Source organism: Lacerta agilis, chromosome Z (genome assembly GCF_009819535.1).
Source record: "Lacerta agilis isolate rLacAgi1 chromosome Z, rLacAgi1.pri, whole genome shotgun sequence".
Classification (NCBI taxonomy): domain Eukaryota; kingdom Metazoa; phylum Chordata; class Lepidosauria; order Squamata; family Lacertidae; genus Lacerta; species Lacerta agilis.
The window spans coordinates 14,433,186-14,453,137 of record NC_046331.1 but is presented as its reverse complement, the minus strand read 5'-3'; the positions used below and the strand labels follow the sequence as shown (position 1 = coordinate 14,453,137).

The following is a 19,952-nucleotide window of genomic DNA, read 5'->3' as shown; positions in this document are numbered from 1 at the left end:
CAGGTGGAGATATTCTGGCCCCAAACTGTTGGATATGCTTTACATACACTGTAGTCCCATGCATGGTCCTCAGGTGAATGGACCTGAAGGCCTCTGCCTGAGATTCTGAAAAGCTGCCTGACACTGGTTTGATTACTAGGGATGGGTGAACCTGTCATTTTCAGTTTCTTTCATTTTTTTCATTTTTCCAATCTTATTCTCCATATTTCCACATCTGTTTCCTTAAAGTCCTTGTGAAAATTCTTCAGGATTTTAGTGCAAATTATTTTCATATACACATTTTTGCATGCAGGGTTGCCAAGTATATATATATCTGCATTTTTGCACACAATCCTTGGTTGAGAAAACTGCATTTCAGTCTGCTTACTGTTTCAAAAAGTATGAATTAGGAAAGTTCACTTTTTAAACGCAACCTGGTCCTGAACTGAATTTCTCCCCACTCCACTCCACCCCAACCAACCACAGGTGTTGTAATTTCCCGGAAAGGCAGGGAATGGCACAACCGTTTTCCTGCTTAGCGCCCCCCCACCCCAAGGAACGCAGGGATAATTTATTTCTCCCTTCATCCTGTTCCCAGCAGGATGTGGAGGGCAGAGCTACAGCCACAAGCATGCTAGTTGTGGCACCCACATGTGGCACCCATGGGGGGGGGAAGAGGTGGAGAGAGGAAGAGAGTAAGTCAGAGATCAAAACTGAAATAGTAAAAATGTCAAACGATAATCACATTCTGGGGTTTTGGGGGGGGGGCAGATCCTCCTCTGATTCCCCAACCTTTAGAACTTTTTAATTGCTCTCCCCACCCCCATAAATACATATTACATACTTCCCTCAACAATCCAAACATCCTTCCTCTACAATGGAGCTAAAAATAGCCAGTCCCTTTTCTGCAGCAGAAAGGGATAGATGTCAAAAACAGGAAGTCAGAAACCCAGAACAAATTGATATTCGCTTGCCCCTGGCATACCGGGGAGGGTGGGGGCAGATCCCACACAGGTTCACTTGGTGGTCACTGCTGGGAGGGTTCCTCGTCAGCTGTGTCATCCTCTCCATCTTGTTGGAGATGCTACAAGGGGGGGAAGCAGAGACCAGGAAGGGAGGAGGGAGTGTAGGGTGGGTAGTATGTGACTTAAGTAGCATAAGACTAGAGGGCAAGTGATCAAATTCGGTGGCAGACCTATTTTCCATTTGGGGATAGGACAAAGCACTAATTTTAAGCTGGTCATACCAAACCGCTGCTGTACTTTTATTTCAAAATGTAAGTAATTGGGGGAAACAAAAGAGAAAGCCAACCAGGTACAGGCCGATCACCTTTCTCCATCAAGCATCCCTGAATACCAATTTGGCAGAGAATTCAGCAGTTGTGTTTCTTAAAAAGAAACATTGAACTCACATGCTTCTGATCAATGGATTCAGCTGCTTTTGTTATCTCATCCAGGCATTTTCCAATGATAGGGATCACCTGCCGGTCCACCTCCGCAAAGGTCTTCATGGATTCGCCTATCCTGATTATCCTCCGCTCCTCCATTTCTTGAATTTTCTGTAAGTGTAAGAATCGGCATTAATACAGCGCTTCGACGTGTGAAAAGCATTTTATGTACGTTATCTCGCTTGCAACCCTCCCAACAACCCTGTAAGGTAGGCCAATGTTGTCATCGCTCCCTCAAAATAGCAAACTCAAGTGATGAGTGCCGATAGGATTGGAGGCAAAAAGGAGAAACAAGGGGTGATACCTTTTGCAGGACAATAAAAAACAAAAAAGGGTTAACCCCTCAGCAAAACAGGATGCAGAACAAGCATGGGAAAAGGTATGAACCAAAGCCACATATTTCCATGACTTTGACCTGCAACTCCAAGTTACATATTTCTTTTTTTAAAATTTTTTAAATAATCTTTATTTCAAAATAATTTAAATGAATACATTCACACACAAATATACAACAAAGAAAAATGCAAATCATACAGTACAAACACAATCACAAAAAAGATAACCAATAACCCCCCCAAAAAATGAAAATGAAAAATAAAAACAATGACTCCCCGTCATTTGTATATCGTTTCCCTCTACGTTTTAACATTTCTTACTTTTCCTCACCATACAATACCACCATCTAGCAAATGCATCAATCTGTCATATAATACTGTATACTATCCATCTATATATTCCCTTATGTGTCTCATTCTACACAAATCACCAATTCCGTTTTTATACCTTCTTTAATCAAGTAATCCTCCACATATTTCCACTCGCTTTTGATTTTTTGTTTTGGGACATTTCTAATCGCTGCTGTCATCTTTGCTAATTTCATATATTCTACTAATTTAATCTGCCAGTTCTCAATTGTTGGGATTCTCTCCTCTTTCCAATTTTGAGCAATCAACATCCTCGCCGCTGCACATGCATATAGAAATACATCTCTCCTATCTTCCGGGATATTCTCAGGGATCAAGCTTAAAAGGAAAGCTTCTGGCTTTTTCTCGAACGTCACTTTCAACATTTTTTTCATTTTATCATAAATCCCTCTCCAGAATTTAGCAACCTTTATACATTTCCACCAACAGTGGAAATAACTACCTACCTTCTTTTTGAACTTCAACCCACCATAGGGTTGGGTTCAGGGCAATGACATAACAATTCCCAGAAGGACCCACAGATAGATTTTCAATAATAATAATAAAAGTTAAAAGAATAAGCTGGAGAACTAGCTGCACCAGGCCTCCTCTCCCTCAGCCACCCCATCAGATAACCTCAGAAGGGCTCATTTTGTTAGCCAAGCCCAGCTCCACCTCCCTGAACTGTGATGTTACGTTACTATTTATTAATATGCCACCTTTTGGCCAAAACAAGCATCCCAACACAAATACAGACACAAACATAGCCATGCAAATACAATACAATACAATACAATACAATGCAATACAATACAATACAATACAATACAATACAATACAAATTGAACTACCGGTAATATTTTAAAAGTATTAAAATGCATACAATTTCCTTCCCTAAAGGCAACAAATTGTTCTGCACAAAAATGTTAAGAGAGAGCAAGAATAAGTACCGGTACTTAAATAGCAGCTCCTCCTTTTAAGGGTCCCAGGCAGGAGGTGGGCGGCTTTCTCACATTACAGCCTGTGCCAAGTGATTACTGTCAGAACAGGTGTTTTAAGAACTGGTGCTTGGGTGTGATCTTCTCCTCTGACCTCCCTGCCCGTTCCCTTCTGTTTTCTTTTTTTTTTAAAATATACATTATAAGCCTGAGGAAAGGGGCTGCCTTGTTTTAATTGACTGTGCATAAGCCACTCCTGGGAGCCCTTTTGGCTGAAGAGGGGGTACAAATGCTCTAAATAAATAATCAAATGAATAAATAATAAATATGCCTGGCTCTTGCAGAGGTGAAGGAAATGCTGCTGAAACCAAATAGATGTTAAAGCAGACTAGCAATCGTGCCTTGATAGGGAGAAGCAAGCCAGGGGCTTATCCACACTTAACTTTCCTCTGCTCTTTTCAGGCAGTCTGCAATTTAAAGCACCGCTGTGTCCCAGGGCCTCCCCCTTTTTTTGGCCCCAGAGCTTTCCCCATGCAAACCTGCTCTTTAAAGCTCAATTGGAGCAAACATCAATCTGCTGGAAACTAGAATGGGTGTTTTCTCTGATTCAGCTTTAAAGAGTGGGTTTTCACAGGGAAAGCTCTGGGCAAACAAACACTCAGACACAGAGCATTACATTGCGGACCTCTCTCTGGAAAAAACGGGGCAAAAGGTAGGGCAAAAGGATAAGCCCCAGGTTTCCATGCTCAGACATTCACTAAACTAATCCCTTCTAGGTTGGTCTAACCCATTGCACAAAGTGGGCAATAACCAGGCTAACTTAGGGATAGGAGAATCTATTGATTCAGTTTATCGTTTTTCAATACACAACAAAAGTTTCATTCATTCTTCCAATGTTAAGTTCATTCTTCCACATTTTTGTATCAGTTTGCAATTAAAAAGAAAAGGTTCTCAAAAAAATTCAACCGTATTTAAGGGTGATTGATCTGATATGATTGATCTGTTCATCTTTAAGCCCAGAAAACACATTTGCTCTGAAGATTTCCATGCACCTGCTTGGTTCCCCCTTGCCCCTACTTTACATTTCTACTGTCCTTAATTATTTCATGACACAGTGTTGGGAAAACAAGCAAACAATCTATTGTAAATGGGGAAAACAATTGCCCATTTCAGCTGCAACAAAGGCAGCTGGGCAGCCCAACCTCCTGAGGTGACTGCAAGGCATCCTTCCTCTCTGCACATGCGTAGAAGCATATTTCCCAGGCTAGGCATTGCAGCCTGGCCATTAAGGTGGCATCCACAAATAGAATTAAGTCTGTGACATTAAAAACAAACACCAGCAGTGAACATTCAGCCTTGAAGGATAATGCATCTGATGCAGTTCATACATTACTAAGGCCTGTATCTTGCAAAATCAAATCCAACAACATGCTGTGGGGTGGGGTGCTGTTCCTGTTTTCAGCTGGCACCAGCCCACCCCATAACAATGCAAATATTTTTTGCTCATCTCACAGCTGCAGAACAGTGGCAACGGAATGAGAAACCGTGATGTCACCATCCAGCTCCCTTGAACAATAGCTATGGGCTCATCCAGCCACCCTGCGATCTCTACCACCACCAAGGGGCTACTTCAGCCCCAGACAAGTGGAAGAGCCACTATGGCCCTGGGGGGTGGGTTGGGGGAGGGCAGCAGCAGACATCCATGCCACTGTGGCCTTGGTTAGATGTTTCAAGGCAGTAGACACGGAACAATCAGGATGTCGCCATTCCAGCACTGCCCCACCCCACAGCTGACAGCCAGTATCATGGAGTGCAGCATACAAAGCAACACATAGAATTGAATATATAATGATAGCCAACATGGTGCCCGCTGGACACTGTTGGACTACAACTCCCATCAGCCCTTGCAAGGACAATCTGTTCAATTAGGTTAGCCCATTTGCACTGGGATAGATCCAATGTTGATTCTCCTTAGAGTAAGCCCACTGGAACTAATGGGCATGGCTAGCTCCATTTCATTTGTTTTAATGGATATACAGTACTCTCAGTAGGGCTTAGCTGGATGCAGGCTTTCCCAGCTGGATAAATCAGGTTTTACCATAAGTGTCTGCTCATTAAGGTTTTAGTATTGCTTTAAAATGTGTGTGTGTGTGTGTGTGTGTGTGTGTTTTCAATTATCTTAGATACAAACTGCCCTGATGAGGCGGTGGCTCAGAAGGCAATTACAGAGCAAAACCAAGTGTAAGTCACTGAGGTCACATCTGCAACATACACTTAAAACATGGCTATCCCCGAGAACTGTTGTTTGTTCAGAACACTGGGAACTATAGCTCTGTGAGGGGAAAACAGGATTTTTTTGGGCAGGGGGAAAGTGTGTGCTTTAAATGCAAGATGTGGGGATAACCCAGGAGATGGAGAAAGTGGGTTGCTAGAGGGGCTCTCACCTGGAAGATGTTAGGGATGTGGGTATGGTAATGGTCATGCTGCTCATGGTTGAATCTCTGTAATGTGGAGGAGTATTCCGCTTTGCTCTCTTCAGCCATCTGATGGCGGAGCTGAGCTTGCTGCCGTGCCTGGAGGAAAAAGAAAAAGAAAAAAGTCTCAGAGACTTTGGTGACCTGGGGAATTAATCCGGTATCATACCACTGGCATGGTGCATGATGCTTGCCGGACACAGTGCACATTTTGGAGGATTGCCATAGTTGTGTTCCATGTGCCTCCTGTAAACAGTGTTAAAGATAAAATAAAACAATCGTTTTTTAGGACAACCAACTAATCCGCTTTGATAGAGCAACCTGAACTTGCTGGTATGTGATGGAATCCCGCCTGAAAAGAGTGAGTCCCCCTTTATTGTTAGTCCTTGTTATGGATTACCAGTGGTATGTTCAATTTGATTGCATTTTTATTAATATGAAATGTTTTCATTATCCTATTGTTTATTACTGTTACAATAATATGCATAGAACATTGGAAGCCAGCTTATACTGCCTTAGGTCCATCAGATTCAATGTTATCTACACTGCCTGGCAATGGTTCTCCAGGGGTTTCAGCCAGCAGTACTTGGGAGATGCTGGGGATTGAACCTGGGGCCTTCTGCATGCAAGGCAGGTGCTCTGCCACTGGGCCAAGACCCTTTGGGCAAACGCTGAAAGGAAAAGATGCCTAGAGAGTGATTCAGCGGGAGTAGAGAAACCCTCTCCTTCCCCCCCAACTCCCTGCCTGTTTTTATCATTAGTTTATTTCTGAAGCCTCCCTGTGTGTCTGCCTCTCCCGGTCCCTGTCTTGTTTATCTACTCAGAGACGGAACTACAGTTTTGGCAGGCTGCCTTTTGGTTGAGGTACAACAACACAGCCTTTTGCTGGAGAAGCGGGAGGAGGTAAGGTCCGGCTAACTTTGAGCTTGGAAATCAAATTTCTGCTGAGAAGCCTTTGAGATGCCTCACTCCTGAGACCCAGGGTGGAGAACCTTTTTCATTCTCTTCTGGGCAACCCCCCACCCCCACCCCCTGCTCAGGGGCCACACGCCGGTGGTGGGTGGGTCCAGAAGGAAAAGTGGGTGGAACAATGGATGCAAATTTTACCTCTATACTGTAGGTTCATTTGTACACATTCATACACACGCCCCTTTCTAGCAGAGGGAGAACAACATATGCCACCTTGAGCTCCCTGGAGAAAAAGGTGGGTTAAACAAACAACAAGCACTGTAGCAACCAGATAATTAATCTAATGCAGACAAAGATTGATTAATATGTGTCCAAAAGATGCACAATCATACATGTGTGCTACACCCGGAAGTGACTCAAAACGTCACTCAACATATCACGAAAGCGAGGAATGGGGGTGGAGGGAACGGGGGGCGGGCGCTTATATGCACTGTCGACACACAGGGGCTGGGAACAGAACCCTCACGCAAAATGGGTGTTGACTGTAATTATCAACACTGGCTGGCTCTCATTGGACTGGTAGGGCAGAAGGCAGGAAGACCTCCAGTAGGTGGTGCCAGAGCCGATGACAGGCAAAGCCGCTATCTGTTTGGTTGTAAGTAAGAAAGCAGGTAGGTGGGGGTTGGCTGAGGGCACGTTGAGGATGGTGGGGCACAGGGTTGCCAGGTCAGGAGCATTGAGGTTTCAGGGCCAAACCTGAGACCTAGTGGCGGCCCCTGGGGATGCCACAGGGGAAGGGCCTAGAGAAGGAGGTTAACTGGGAGAGAGGAAAGGAGGAGGGCAACCCAGCCCCTGCTAAATGTCTCTGTTATAATCTGCAGCCAGCTACTGCTAGGCTGAAGCTTGAAAACTGCATGCAGTCTTGTTAATAATTGTGTTGTTGTTGTTGTTGTCTCTCTTGCCTACCTAGAGATTCAACCCTCCACCTGAGGGAGCCAGGCAAACATGGAGACTTCAGGTCAGACCTGGAGGTCTGGCAACAGTAGTGGGGCAGTGTCCCGTTTGCTCTATTGAACCTGACTTCAGCTGATGCTAATAATTACGCATATGCTCAGAGGTGCCCTCCTCACTTTTAGCCTCTGGGGCTGGTGGTGCAGAAAGCAAGGAGGCCACCAGTAGGTGGCGCCAGAGCCAATGGCAGGCAGAGTCACCTTCTAAGCCATTGTAAGAAGACAAGTAGATAGGGGCTGGTTGAGGGCAGAGTTGTGGGGGCAGGCAGTGTACAGCATGCTCTGATGGAGCAGCCTCTAACTGATAATTCTGTAGGCGCTCAGAGGCACTCCCTTCACCTTTATCCTCACGTGTTTTTGGCTCTGGTGAAAGGCCTCTGTGGCGGAGGGAGGGCATCTGGGCCACAGCCGGGAGGAGAAAAACCCAGCTCAGATGCTGGCGGCGAGCAGGGAAAGAAAGCCAAAATGAAACAGATGGGAGAAGAGCTGGGGAGAAAACATTAAGTAGGTTGAACAAAAAGAAAGACAGGAGGCTCCAGGGTAAAAAAATCCTAGCCAAGGCAGGAGTTTGGGTAATGCTAAAACAAAAGGGATTGATGGGGAAAATATTTGTGCAAAGATTTTCTGACAGCAGCCATTTGAATCACATGGAATGGATCGACTCAGTGAATGTCTCCTAGGAGCCTTTTTGCAGATGAGGCACTCTCTGTTGCCTCTTGTGTGGGACCCTGCCCTGGAGCTTCCTTGCCTTTCTTCACACAGCCTCTGCCTCTGGGCTTCAGGGGGTGTGATTCTTTGATCATTCAGACACTTCCTGATACTGCAGAAACACCAGCCAGAGAGAAGAGGTTCCCTGCTGCCTCTCTGTATCGGACCTGACCCAGGCCTTCCTTGTTTTTCCTGCACAGCCTCTGGGCTTCAATTGATGCCAAAGAAATACCAGCAAGGGAGGGAGAAGGGGGTGTGACTCACTGCTCCTGCTTGAAACCCTGGGGAGCTGCTGCCAGACTGTGTGGAGAATACTGAGCTAGAGACAGACAAGTATAAGGCAGTTCCCTATATTCCCATTGCATTTGACTTTTCACCATCAAAATCCATGGAGGAGAATTTTGGTGCACCTCCTCCTCCTCCGTAAAGAACATGCTGGCAACACTTCCCTCCACCCCAAAATTTCCTTACCAATCCTGTTTTGCCACTATTTCCATTGGCACCTCAAAACCTGAGTTTGCTATTAAAGGGAGTGCAAGAAGAAAGCGCCAAGCAGACATTTAGCTGGACTTGGATCCATTTTAAAGGTGTTGGAACAAAAGGGGTGAGGAAACAGTCTAATTTAATGCTGCCCAGGTCAGTAAAGTGGGGGGGGGGGCGTAAAAAGGGAAAGGCTATTTAGCCTGAGTTTCAGAGTGGAATCACATGATTGTGATCAAAACCCCTGCAGTGCAAAAATCTTAACTAAAACATCCATGACAGATCAACCCCTCCTTAAAAACCTCCAAAGGAGAGCCCACCACCTTCCAAGGTAGCCCATTCCACTTTTTAACAGCTCTGCCTGTCACAAAGTTATTCCTGATGTTTAGTTGTAATATTTGTTGTCTGAATAGAGCATGGGTAGGCAAACAAAGGCCTGGTGGCCAGTTCCGGCCCAATAGCCTTCTTCCGGCCCGCGAACAGTGCAGGAATCAATGTGTTTTTACATGAGTAGAATGTGTCCTTTTATTTAAAATGCATCTCTGGGTTATTTGTGGGGCCTGCCTGGTGTTTTTACATGAGTAGAATGTGTGCTTTTATTTAAAATGCACCTCTGGGTTATTTATAGGGCATAGGAATTCGTTCACCCCCCCCAATACAGTCTGGCCCCCCACAAGGTCTGAGGGACAGTGGAACGGCCCCCTGCTGAAAAAGTTTGCTGACCCCTGGAATAGATGAAAAGCACTCTGGGTCTCCCCTCAAACTCACCCACTAAATGCCTGGTCAGGAGCTCCCAGAAGCTGCAATCACCAAAACAGAACTGCTGCTGGCTTCTAATGATATAAATAAAAAGCTGCCGAATACCAAGTCAGACCATTGGTTCATCTAACTCAAGATTGTTTAGGCCGGCAGGCAGTGGTTCTTCAGGGCTGTGGATTTAAACTTGGGCCTTCTGCATGCAGAGCAGAGGCTCAGCCCCTGAGCTACAGCCTCTCCCTATGTGATCATAGTTTGCGATCATAGAATTGGAAAGGACCCTGAGGATCATCTAGTCCAACTCCCTGCATTGCAGGAATATGCAGCTGGGATCAAACCTGCAACCTTGGCATCACCAGCACCATGCTCTAACCAACTGAGGAAGTGAGGCTTTATGAGAGAGAAAATAACCACCCTTTCCTATAACTCCTCTTAGGAACCACCCTTTCCTATAATACCATCTTGTTGTTCTCGCTGTTCAATAGCAAACTCTGTTTTGTGTTTCTAAGTGTGCCCCTTTTAAAATGTCAGTGCAAGAAGATACTTGGCTTTATTTATTAACTTCCATTTGTGCCACCTCTCCTCCAAGGAGCTCAAGGTGGGGTACAGAGATCTTCATTAAGAGAAAAAGCCATAGCTCAGAGCACCTGTTTTGCATGCATCAGGTCCTGGGTTCAATCCTCAATGGCTGGGAAGGTCTCCTGCCTGAAACCCTGGAGAGCCGCTGCCAGTCAGTGCAGAGCTAAATGGACCAATGGTCTGATTCAGTTCAAGGCAGCTTCATGCAAGCGGCTTTCCTTTCCACCCCCCAGCTTTCTAAAAACTTCAAGAACAAACACCGAGTGACCCAATAAGGATATCCAAAGCTCAGGAGCAGCTTTTGAGCTAGTGACGAAGGGGAAAAAAGGGAAGATAAATGGGGGCAGGTTCTGAGAGTCTGGTGAGCCAGAGAGAGAGGTTGTTTCCCCAAAATGGGCAAAGAATTGAAACACAAAACTGAAACCTGTGGTCTTGAAAAGGAGAACGGCTGAGAGGCTCATATCCCCAAACTGCCGCCAGCCAGCTTTTGCCGCTCCAGCAGAGTTTAGGAAGCAAAAGTCTTGGAGTTAAATATTTGCACTTTCAACTTTACCAAGTGCAGATGTGGGGGAGGAGGCGTTAAGGTGGATGGGAACATTTCCCAAGACACCCATCCGTAAAGGCCAGGAAGTGGGTTGTGCAGATTCCTGAGAAGCACCAGCCCCAACACTTTGGAAGCTCCCGCTAACAGCTCAGGGTCAGAGCATCTGCTTTGCATGCAGAAGGTCCCAGGTTCATTCACAGACACCTGCAGGCAGGGCGTACAGTTTTGGAGACAGCAATTTTGTTAAGTTTATCTGTAAATGCAAATTTAAATGCTGGGTTAGATCAAACGTTCATCTACTTCCCCCATCTGTCTCCTGTCAATGTCTAGCCAGATACCCTTGGAGAACTCAGAGGAAGGGCAGAACTGGAAACAGAATTTGCCTGCCATTGGCTTCCAGCACCTGGTGATCAGAGGCACCATTGAGAAATAAGCAACTCAGGAGCATTCATTGCAACACGTTATACAGTGGTACCTCTTGTTAAGTACTTAATTCGTTCCGGAGGTCCGTTCTTAACCTGAAACTGTTCTTAACCTGAAGCACCACTTTAGCTAATGGAACCTCCCGCTGCCACTGCACCGCCAGAGCATGATTTCTGTTCTTATCCTGAAGCAAAGTTAACCTGAAGCGTTATTTCTGGGTTAGCGGAGTTTGTAACCTGAAGCGTATGTAACCTGAAACATATGTAACCCAAGGTACCACTGTACTTAGGACTGCTTCTGAAGGAGGCTGGGAAACTTTAGCTGGTGCAGAATTTGGTGGTCAGGTTGCTCGCTGGGCCAAGACAGCTTGAATATACGACACTGATCCTTGCCCAACTGCACTGACTGCCAATTAGTTTCTGAGCCCAATTCAAGGTGCTGGTTTTGACCTATAAAGCCTTAAACAGTTCAGGACCGCAATACCTCAAGGACCACCTCTCCCCATGTAAACCATTCCGACTCTGTGTTCAACATCTGAGGCCCTTGTACATGCACCTCCTCCATGTGATGTATGAAGGGAAGCAACACAAGAACAGGCCTTTTCTGTGGTGGCTCCATTTGGGGAATGCTGATTAACATTTTAAATATATTTGCGGGAGGAGGGTTATTGGTTTGTTCCTGTTATAGTTCTTGTTTTTATTGAACTGCCCTGTGATATTTGGGTGAAGGGCAGTTTACACAATGAATTAATTAATTATACTGCCTCCAACTGTGTAGGCAAAGCATAGCCATCAGGGCTAGTAGCCTTAGCTTCCTCCAAGAATTTGTCCAATGCTCTTTAAAAGCCATCTTTAAAGTGAGTTCCATAGTTTAACTATGCACTGAGTGATGATGTACACAGGAACCCCCCCCCCCCCCTGCTTAATTCACCCACTCGGGCAGGTGGAATGACTCGCAGCTCTTAATTAAGCAAAAAAAGAGAAACAAATATATAATTCAAACAAACACATCACTTTGGGACAATGTTGGCGCTCCCCAGAGATGCAAAGAAATATGTGTCTGCACACCTAAGGGAACAATATACGCTCTACTAAAGTAATCAGACACATGGAGAAGAAAGCTAGGGTGTCACTTCCAAAAACGGGCTCAGACAAGATGCAAAGTAGGTCATCAAGCTTGTGGAGAAAAACAGCAGCCGTCTCTGAATGAAGCCAGCAAGAGATCTGGTCTCAGGGCCAAGAAGTCTTTGGGAATGTGGTGGGTGAGAGAGCCAAGCAAATAAAATCTGTACTGAGCTAGACAAACCAATGGTATGACTTAATATAAGGCAGCTTTTTATTTACACCATCCTATTATTTTAGAACCATGAGGACTAGAACCTTCCAGGACTATGGCAGAGCATCTCCTTTGCATGCAGAAGGTCCCAGGAGAGATGAGAATGCTCCCTGCCTGAAACCCTGGACAGTTGCTGCTAGTCAGTGAAGACAATACTAAGCTAGATGAACCAACAGTCTGACTCTGTTCAAGGCAGCTTCCTAAAAAAAAAAAAGGAACTACGTTTTTTCCCCAACTGTCTAAAAACTTCCCAAATAAACACACACACACACACACACACACACAGAGAGAGAGAGAGAGAGAGAGAGAGAGAGAGAGAGAGAGAATGATTCTGTTGCATCATCCTCTGGAAGCTGAGCGGCTTCTGAGTTATTGCTAAACTACCCCCTCCAAGCTTCCCTCCTCCTGCCTGCCTCCCCCTCTTCCCCCAAACTATCACAGCAGTCCCTTGATTAAACAATGTCCTATTCTGCACTTGCGAATTATGTAAGGATGAGCCCCACATCACATGCTTACGGCAAAGCACCCAAAGGGAGGCAGGAAAATACAGCTCTCTCTGTGTGTAGTTGATATTTTATTGGCCCATCATTCAGAAGTGGCTACTGGCATGGCTAGTTGCACAAGCCTGGAGAACCCCAGTGATATATATAACATTTTAATTTCATTTTATAATGTACATAGGACAGAGAGAAGAGTTATATAGGACAGAGAGAAGAGTTATAACAGCAGATAAATCACAGAATCCTAGAACTGCAGAGTTGGAAGGGATGCCCAAGGGTTATCTAGCACAACGTAGGAATCAGAGCTAAAGAATCCATGGCAAGTGACTACCCGATCCTCTGCTTTGAAACCTCAAATGAAGTAGAGTCCTTATCTTTTAATGCTAATTAAAAGATGGAAAAACCTATAAAATAGGCATGCGGAGTGAGTACAGTCTGTTGCACGTTGGGTTAAAATAACCAAGTCTAGGTAAAGAACACCCGCGTTATCAGATTATCAAGCCAAGTTCCAGATTTTTATCTTCCTTCTCTTTTATTTTCCTTGGTTTCCTCTGCTCTGGGCCATTATTGGGATTATACACACATGAAGGCGATGACTGGCTGGTGAAGGACCCTGTGTGCGAGGCAGGCAAGGGAGGATCTCCCAAGGAGAGAGGCTGGGAGAAGAAAGGGGAGCTCCCAGGTGAGAGATGGAAGGGTCCACCCCTTTCTGTGGGTGACAAGAGTTAAGAGCTACCTTTGAGAGAGGACTCTGCATATTCTTTTCTTTTTTTCAGTTTTTCTTTTTATTTAGCTTGTTTTTTTACTGTATTATGCAAAAAAACCTTAATAAAATCTTATGAAAGTCTAGTTCCAGATTTGCCTAGCTTGTGACGAGGGATGTCTTGAAAATAATGGCTCTATAGGAATGTCAAATCCTATAGAAAGCACCTGGAGGTTCTAGTCCTTGTCAATATTTCAAAATATGCACAATTTTCTCCATTATAGCTACATTCCAGATTGAGTGGCACCAAGCACACAGTGTAAGGTTTTGGGATGTTTTCCATTGAGTTGCCAGTACTATTTGAGCTGCCAAGATGATACATAAGACCAATTCATTGGCATCTTAGAAAATATTCAGCGAAATTTTGGACAACGAGCAATTGTTTCTTTGGTATTGTTTATAATTTCTGTCAATATTAAATGCCAAAACACAGGCCACTGTTTTGATAGCTGTGATGCCCCTTGGAATGACAATCTGCTGTGGTACAGCTTTGTATTTGGGGGTGGGAGAGATTCCGGCAATTTTAAAGCTGGCAGCGAACAGTGTGTGTGTGTGTGGGGGGGGCAAAAGTGCCCCCCCCCGCTTTGCATTTCAAAGAAATGTGATGAGATAGGAGGAGACTGGTTTGTACCTAGTTGCTGGATCCCCAGCAAGTCAAGAATTTAACAAAGGGAAAGACATGTCCATATTGGGATGTACAGGCAGCTCTCGCTATCCAAACACTTGTTATATGAAAATTCACATATCCAAACACAAGGAATTAGTAGCCAAACCTCGCTATACACATCACAGATTCAGATATCCAAACAGGCAGACCAGCATGTAGTACTGTAAACTAATAAGCAGCCTTAAACAAAGCCTTACTTTTTCATGTTTTGCTGGTTTGTGGCAGCTGTTTCACCAGATACCACTGGGGGTGGGGAGGTCAGACAGAGGAGAGAGCATTTATTCCCTCCCTGTTTGCCTTTTGCAGACGGTTTTCCATATTCCTTTTTGGCCATTTTGGGGTAAAAAATTCCATGGTCAGTGGGGAGTAATGTGGGGCTTGGTGAAGGTCACTGAAATGAAACCCCCATGTCCAGAGGCAGTCTACCTCAGCAAGAAGGGCAGCCCTACCTGGAGATGCTACCAGGGATTGAACCTGGGACTTCCTTCATGCAAAGCAGACCCTTTATCCTTGAGGTACAGCCTAAAATTAATAACCTAGTCCTCATGGTTCTGAATAATTTGAACAAAAACATCAACAGCCCTCTCCTCCATGAGGTTGCCCAACCCCTTTCAAAGCCATCCAAGTTGTGGCCATTACTGCCTCTTGTGGCAGCGAGCTTCACAGTTTAATTACCGGTAAGTGCTGCATGAATACATCCCAAATGCTGCAAGCTTTCCTAATAGGGGGACAAATGCAGCTACATGCCTTCTGGAATTTGCTCCCCCAGAAAAGTTACGGAGATTAGCCCTTGTTGCAGTTTATTTCTAGCTGAGAAGAGCACCCTGGCTATTTTTAGCAAGCCATGTCTGAAATATCGAAATTCCCAGAGGAGCGCTATGGATGCAATCACCAGAAATGGACCTGGCTTTCTCAAAATCAGCGGTAACCAACACATACTGAAAGGTATCTGTTTTCGCAAGTGCTCAGTCCGTTTGGGAGCTGAGTTAGGTATGAAGCTTGTGTGTGACTTTCTTTTAAAACAGCAATGGGGCAACTTCTGTCTCTGTGAGGACAGTGAGATGATAGCTGAGACCTCTGCTCTGACAGCCAGTATGGTTGGGAGAGACCAGGGTTCAGTTTACTGGGTAACCCTGGGATAGTCACTGCCTCTCAGCCTGGCCTACCTTATAGGGTTGTCGTGGGAATCAAGTGAGAAGGGGGAGAGCATTTACGTCACCTTGAGCTCAATCAATCAATAAAATATACTGACAGTTGCCATGATTCCCATTTAAAGCAGTATCATACAACTTTCAACAGTCATGCTTTCCCCCAAAGAATCCTGGGTGCAGAGAGTTGACAGAAGGCCCCCTATTTCCCTCACAGAACTACGACTCCCAAGTGGTTTATAACATATACAGTAATCCCTCTTCCCAGAAAATGCCCAAATCTCCTGCCACCATTTTTTTTGTTTACCTTTTCGACGTCTGCTTTTGTTACATTGATATCAGCGTCCATCTTTTCGAAATACTGCTGCGCCCTGTCCGCTTCTTTGCAGTCCCTTTCAAATCTTCTTTTACTCTGTTAAGGGAAAGGCAGTGTTGCGTAGCGGTTAGAGTGCCAGACTAGAACCTGGGGGGTCAGGGTTCGAATCCCATCTACTTGGCCATGAAGTTTGGGCCAGCTGGGTGTGACCTCTCATCTTAACATACCTCAGAGGGTCATTGTGGGGATTAAATGGGGAGGAGGAAAACTATCTAAACCACCTTGAGCTGCTTGGAGGAAAGGTGGGATACAAATGTAAATAATAATAATAATTATTATAATAATAATAATAATGGGAGGGAATAAGGTTTGAAACTCCCTGTCTCTTGACATCAGGCATTGCTGTACCCTTTTCATAAAAAAATGTTTTGTTTAAGCAAGCTTATCCAGACATGTATAATGCTATGTGGTTTTTTTATCTCTTTTCACTACCACTTAATTATCTTTGGAATGCTTGAAATGGTCTTTCAATTATGATTTTCATGTTTTGCTCCTCACATAAACTGCAATCAAGCAGTATATAAATGTAGTGAAATAAAGAATAAATAAAATAAGATATGGCTCAGGAGCACAACACCTGACCCACTTGCCACTTCAGGAAAGAATGTTTCCGGACCTCGTGGGGATTGTCTGAGACCCTTCCTTGTGTGAAACCCCTGCGTAAGACCCACCAACGTCAGGAGGGGAGCTTTTCTTTTTTCTTTTAACTCACCGATTCAAGCTGCTTCCAGCAAGTTTCGATGTGCTGCTGAGCTTTTCTGCCATCATGAAAGTGCTGTTGCAAAACCATAGCAAAGAGTTATTAAGGAACTGTACTGAGACAAAAACGTATGTTCATCTGTTTGCCCTATATTTATTTATTACATTTAGACATATGATATGCAACAGTTACACAAAATGAGATTTAAAATAAAACAACAGTATACACTCAGATAAACGTTTCTCAATATATTATCAAGTTGTGTTAAATGATGTTTAATAACATATATGCTTAGATTTTTGACCATTAATAACAATGTTAAGTTATAGGGGTTTATATGAATTTATAGGGAGTAAGGAAGAAAATTAAAACATATGCTTCATGCAAGTCAAACTATGGTGTAAACTATAGGTACCGTTCTGCTGAATGTCTCATTGTTTGTTTAATCAATAAAATAATACCAAACTGCATAAAAATTGTCACATTTCTTTTGGCCTCTTGCTAATTTTAATTTTTGTATCATTTTTTCCAATAATGCTGTTTGCCAAATTACATTATATTATTGGTCCATGGTTAATAATTGTAATGATTTCCATGTCCTGGCAATGGTTGTTCTTGTAGCGGTTAATAAATGTGTTATGAGTTCTTTATTTCTAATTTGCAGCATATCATGACTATACAAATTAAGTAGAGCTGGTCCTGAAGTAATCATAAATGCTTTTAATTAAAGGCATTTCTGTAAATATGTTTTACCAAAATATTTATATTTTTGGACACTATCACCACATATGCTGATATGTCCTTATAATGGGACATCCTCTCGAGCACATGGGATAACTGTTCGGTTTTATATAGAATAGGTGTCTTGCTGTAAAGTACAGTGATACCTCGTTACTCGAACGGCTTTGCTCCTGAACAAATCGGCTCCTGAACACCGCAAACACGGAAGTAAGTGTTCCAGTTTGCGAATGTTTTTCGGAAGCCGAATGTCTGACACGGCTTCCGCAGCTTCCAATTGAGTACAGGAAGCTCCTTCAGCCAATCGAAAGCCACACCTTGGTTTTCGAATGGTTTCGGGAGTCGAACGGACTAAGTTTGAAAACCAAGGTGCCACTGTACCAGTTGTGTAAAATTTTAAGTGCTCTTTATTTTGTTGTTGCCCATATAGATGTATATAGTGCTTTTACCCATAGCCTGTTCTTCGATTTTTAAATTCCTGTTCAATTCCCACAGCTTCCCAAATTTTGCTGAGGGCAAAATGGAACCTCTATAATAGATGTATACAAATATGACATTAACCCTTTTGTCATTATATTTTCTTCAACAATTTTTTTTCATATATTCTTAATTGTTTCATGGCTTCATTTTTAACCTGAGAATTTTTTTAAAAGGACCTTAACTGGTATCCTAATGGCCATGGTATTTCATTATTTCAATACTTTTATTATGGAAAATGGAATATTATGAAATATGTATGAGCATTATCATTTTATGCAACAGTATTATTTTTCCAATTCAAAAAACCAACTAAGTCAGTATAACCCACCTATTTCTATATTCCCAGTCATAGAATCATAGAATTGTAGAGTTAGAAGGGACCCAAAGGTCCATCGAGTTCAACCCCTTACAATGCATTTTTAAATATATATATATATTAAATGAGATTCTCTTCCAAGCCACATTGTTTCTGGGTCAGCAACTTGTTTCTCTTAACTAGCCAACATGATGCCCTCCAGGCAGTAGTGTGGTGGCAAATCCCAGCCATGCCCCTCCACTCCACCCAGCTATGCCCCTTTCTATGATTATACAAACTTCTAGCAGTATACCAGGGGTCAGCAAACTTTTTCAGAAGGGGCCGGTCCACTGTCCCTCAGACCTTGTGGGGGGCCAGAATATATTTGAAGAAAAAAAATGAACAAATTCCTATCCCCCACAAATAACCCAGAGATGCATTTTAAATAAAAGGACACATTCTACTCACACTGATTCCCGGACCATCCGCGGGCCGGATTTAGAAGGTGATTGGGCCGGATCCAGCCCTAGGCCTTAGTTTGCCTACCCATGCACTATAAAGTAAAGGTAAAGGTACCCCTGACCATTAGGTGCAGTCGCGGACGACTCTGGGGTTGCGGCGCTCATCTCACTTTACTGGCCGAGGGAGCCGGTGTTTGCCCGCGGGCAGCTTCTGGGTCATGTGGCCAGCATGACTAAGTTGCTTCTGGCGAACCAGAGCAGTGCACGGAAACACCGTTTACCTTCCCGCCAGAGTGGTACGTATTTATCTACTTGCACTTGACCCATGCACTATACAATGCTCTTAAAATTTAATAATAATAATAATAATAATAATAATAATAATAATAATAGGGAATGCATTGCAATGATCAGTGAAGATCTCCCCGTGTTGCCTTTCAGCTAGGTCTATTATTATCTGTGCATGTACATGGACAAATGATTTGGAGTACTCCAATTATCTTCTGAAGTTCCATTGTATGTAACAGAAATTGCAAACCCATTCTGTTGAAACTGGAGCCCCTTATGTTTTCAGTGTCCCTAAACGCTTAGCTTTGGAGCAGACACAATTCCTCAAGTGTCCTTTCCACCCACCTTTTCCAGAGTGACCCTAGGAGCCCATTCTCAGTGGCTGACTCACCTCCTTTCAATTCTGATAGGTTCCAATGACATATTAACTGGAAAGCTCTAGGAGGCAAGAGGCAGGGACCCAGCTTCAGAAACAGCAATGGGTCTTCGACCCCAGACCACTACACCTCTGCCTCCAGATGTTAGTCTGGAATGATGGGAGTTGCACCACATTGGCCACCCCAGCCCTAACTGGAAAGGGGAACATTTTTGGGTTGTCTAACTTCTGCTCTGATATTAGGCCTACTGGATCTCACTTAAGTCATGCCCATAATTTTCAGTAGATCTACTCAAGAGTATCTTAGCCAGGTTACCATACTCCTACCTACAACGAACATTCAATTAAAGGCCAGCTGAAGCCCTAAAAGGCAATGCAGCTGGATTACTGGCAGAGCTGAAAGAGTCATCGTTTCCCATTAACTCTGATGACACCCGTCCTGTGCCAATCTTTTCTACCACATGGAGAATAATTATCTCCCTTTTTTTAAAAAAAAAGGAAAACCCAACACCTACTGCAATACAGCATTAGAAAAAAAGACATTCTGAATATGAATTCCTCTTCTCTGGAGCTGCTTCACTGTCACATCAACCTGTGGGATATTTTAATACCTGCTAAGCAGATAAAAGTAAGGCAGCTTACACCGCCTGCAACTCCTGGGGGGATTGCAATACACACTCGCTCGCTCACTCTCCTCCAGGGCTAATGTTTCTTCCAAAGCACACTAAGGCTCAGATAGACCCGGAATGGGAAAGAGAATATACATATATATTTAACTGGACATTGCCTGGTTGACAATCACAGAATTGCAAGAGACCCCAATGATAATCTAGTCCAACCCCCTGCAATGCAGGATTCACATTATTTATAAATGTGGAATTAATGGGTTGCATCC

At 43.9% G+C, this 19,952-nt stretch overlaps 1 protein-coding gene across 20 annotated transcripts in view; it reads right to left on the bottom strand.

The window, feature by feature from the left end:
• Nucleotides 1-19,952, bottom strand: part of FNBP1 (formin binding protein 1) — a 113,684-nt gene that overhangs the window by 30,959 nt on the left and 62,773 nt on the right. For all 20 annotated transcript variants that reach the window (XM_033138315.1, XM_033138324.1, XM_033138314.1 and 17 more), the window contains exons 5-8: nt 16,432-16,494; nt 15,651-15,755; nt 5,492-5,620; nt 1,391-1,537 (exon numbers count right to left, since the gene is read on the bottom strand). In XM_033138315.1, coding sequence (XP_032994206.1) covers nt 1,391-1,537; nt 5,492-5,620; nt 15,651-15,755; nt 16,432-16,494 — 444 coding nt within the window. The remainder of the gene's footprint in view (nt 1-1,390; nt 1,538-5,491; nt 5,621-15,650; nt 15,756-16,431; nt 16,495-19,952) is intronic.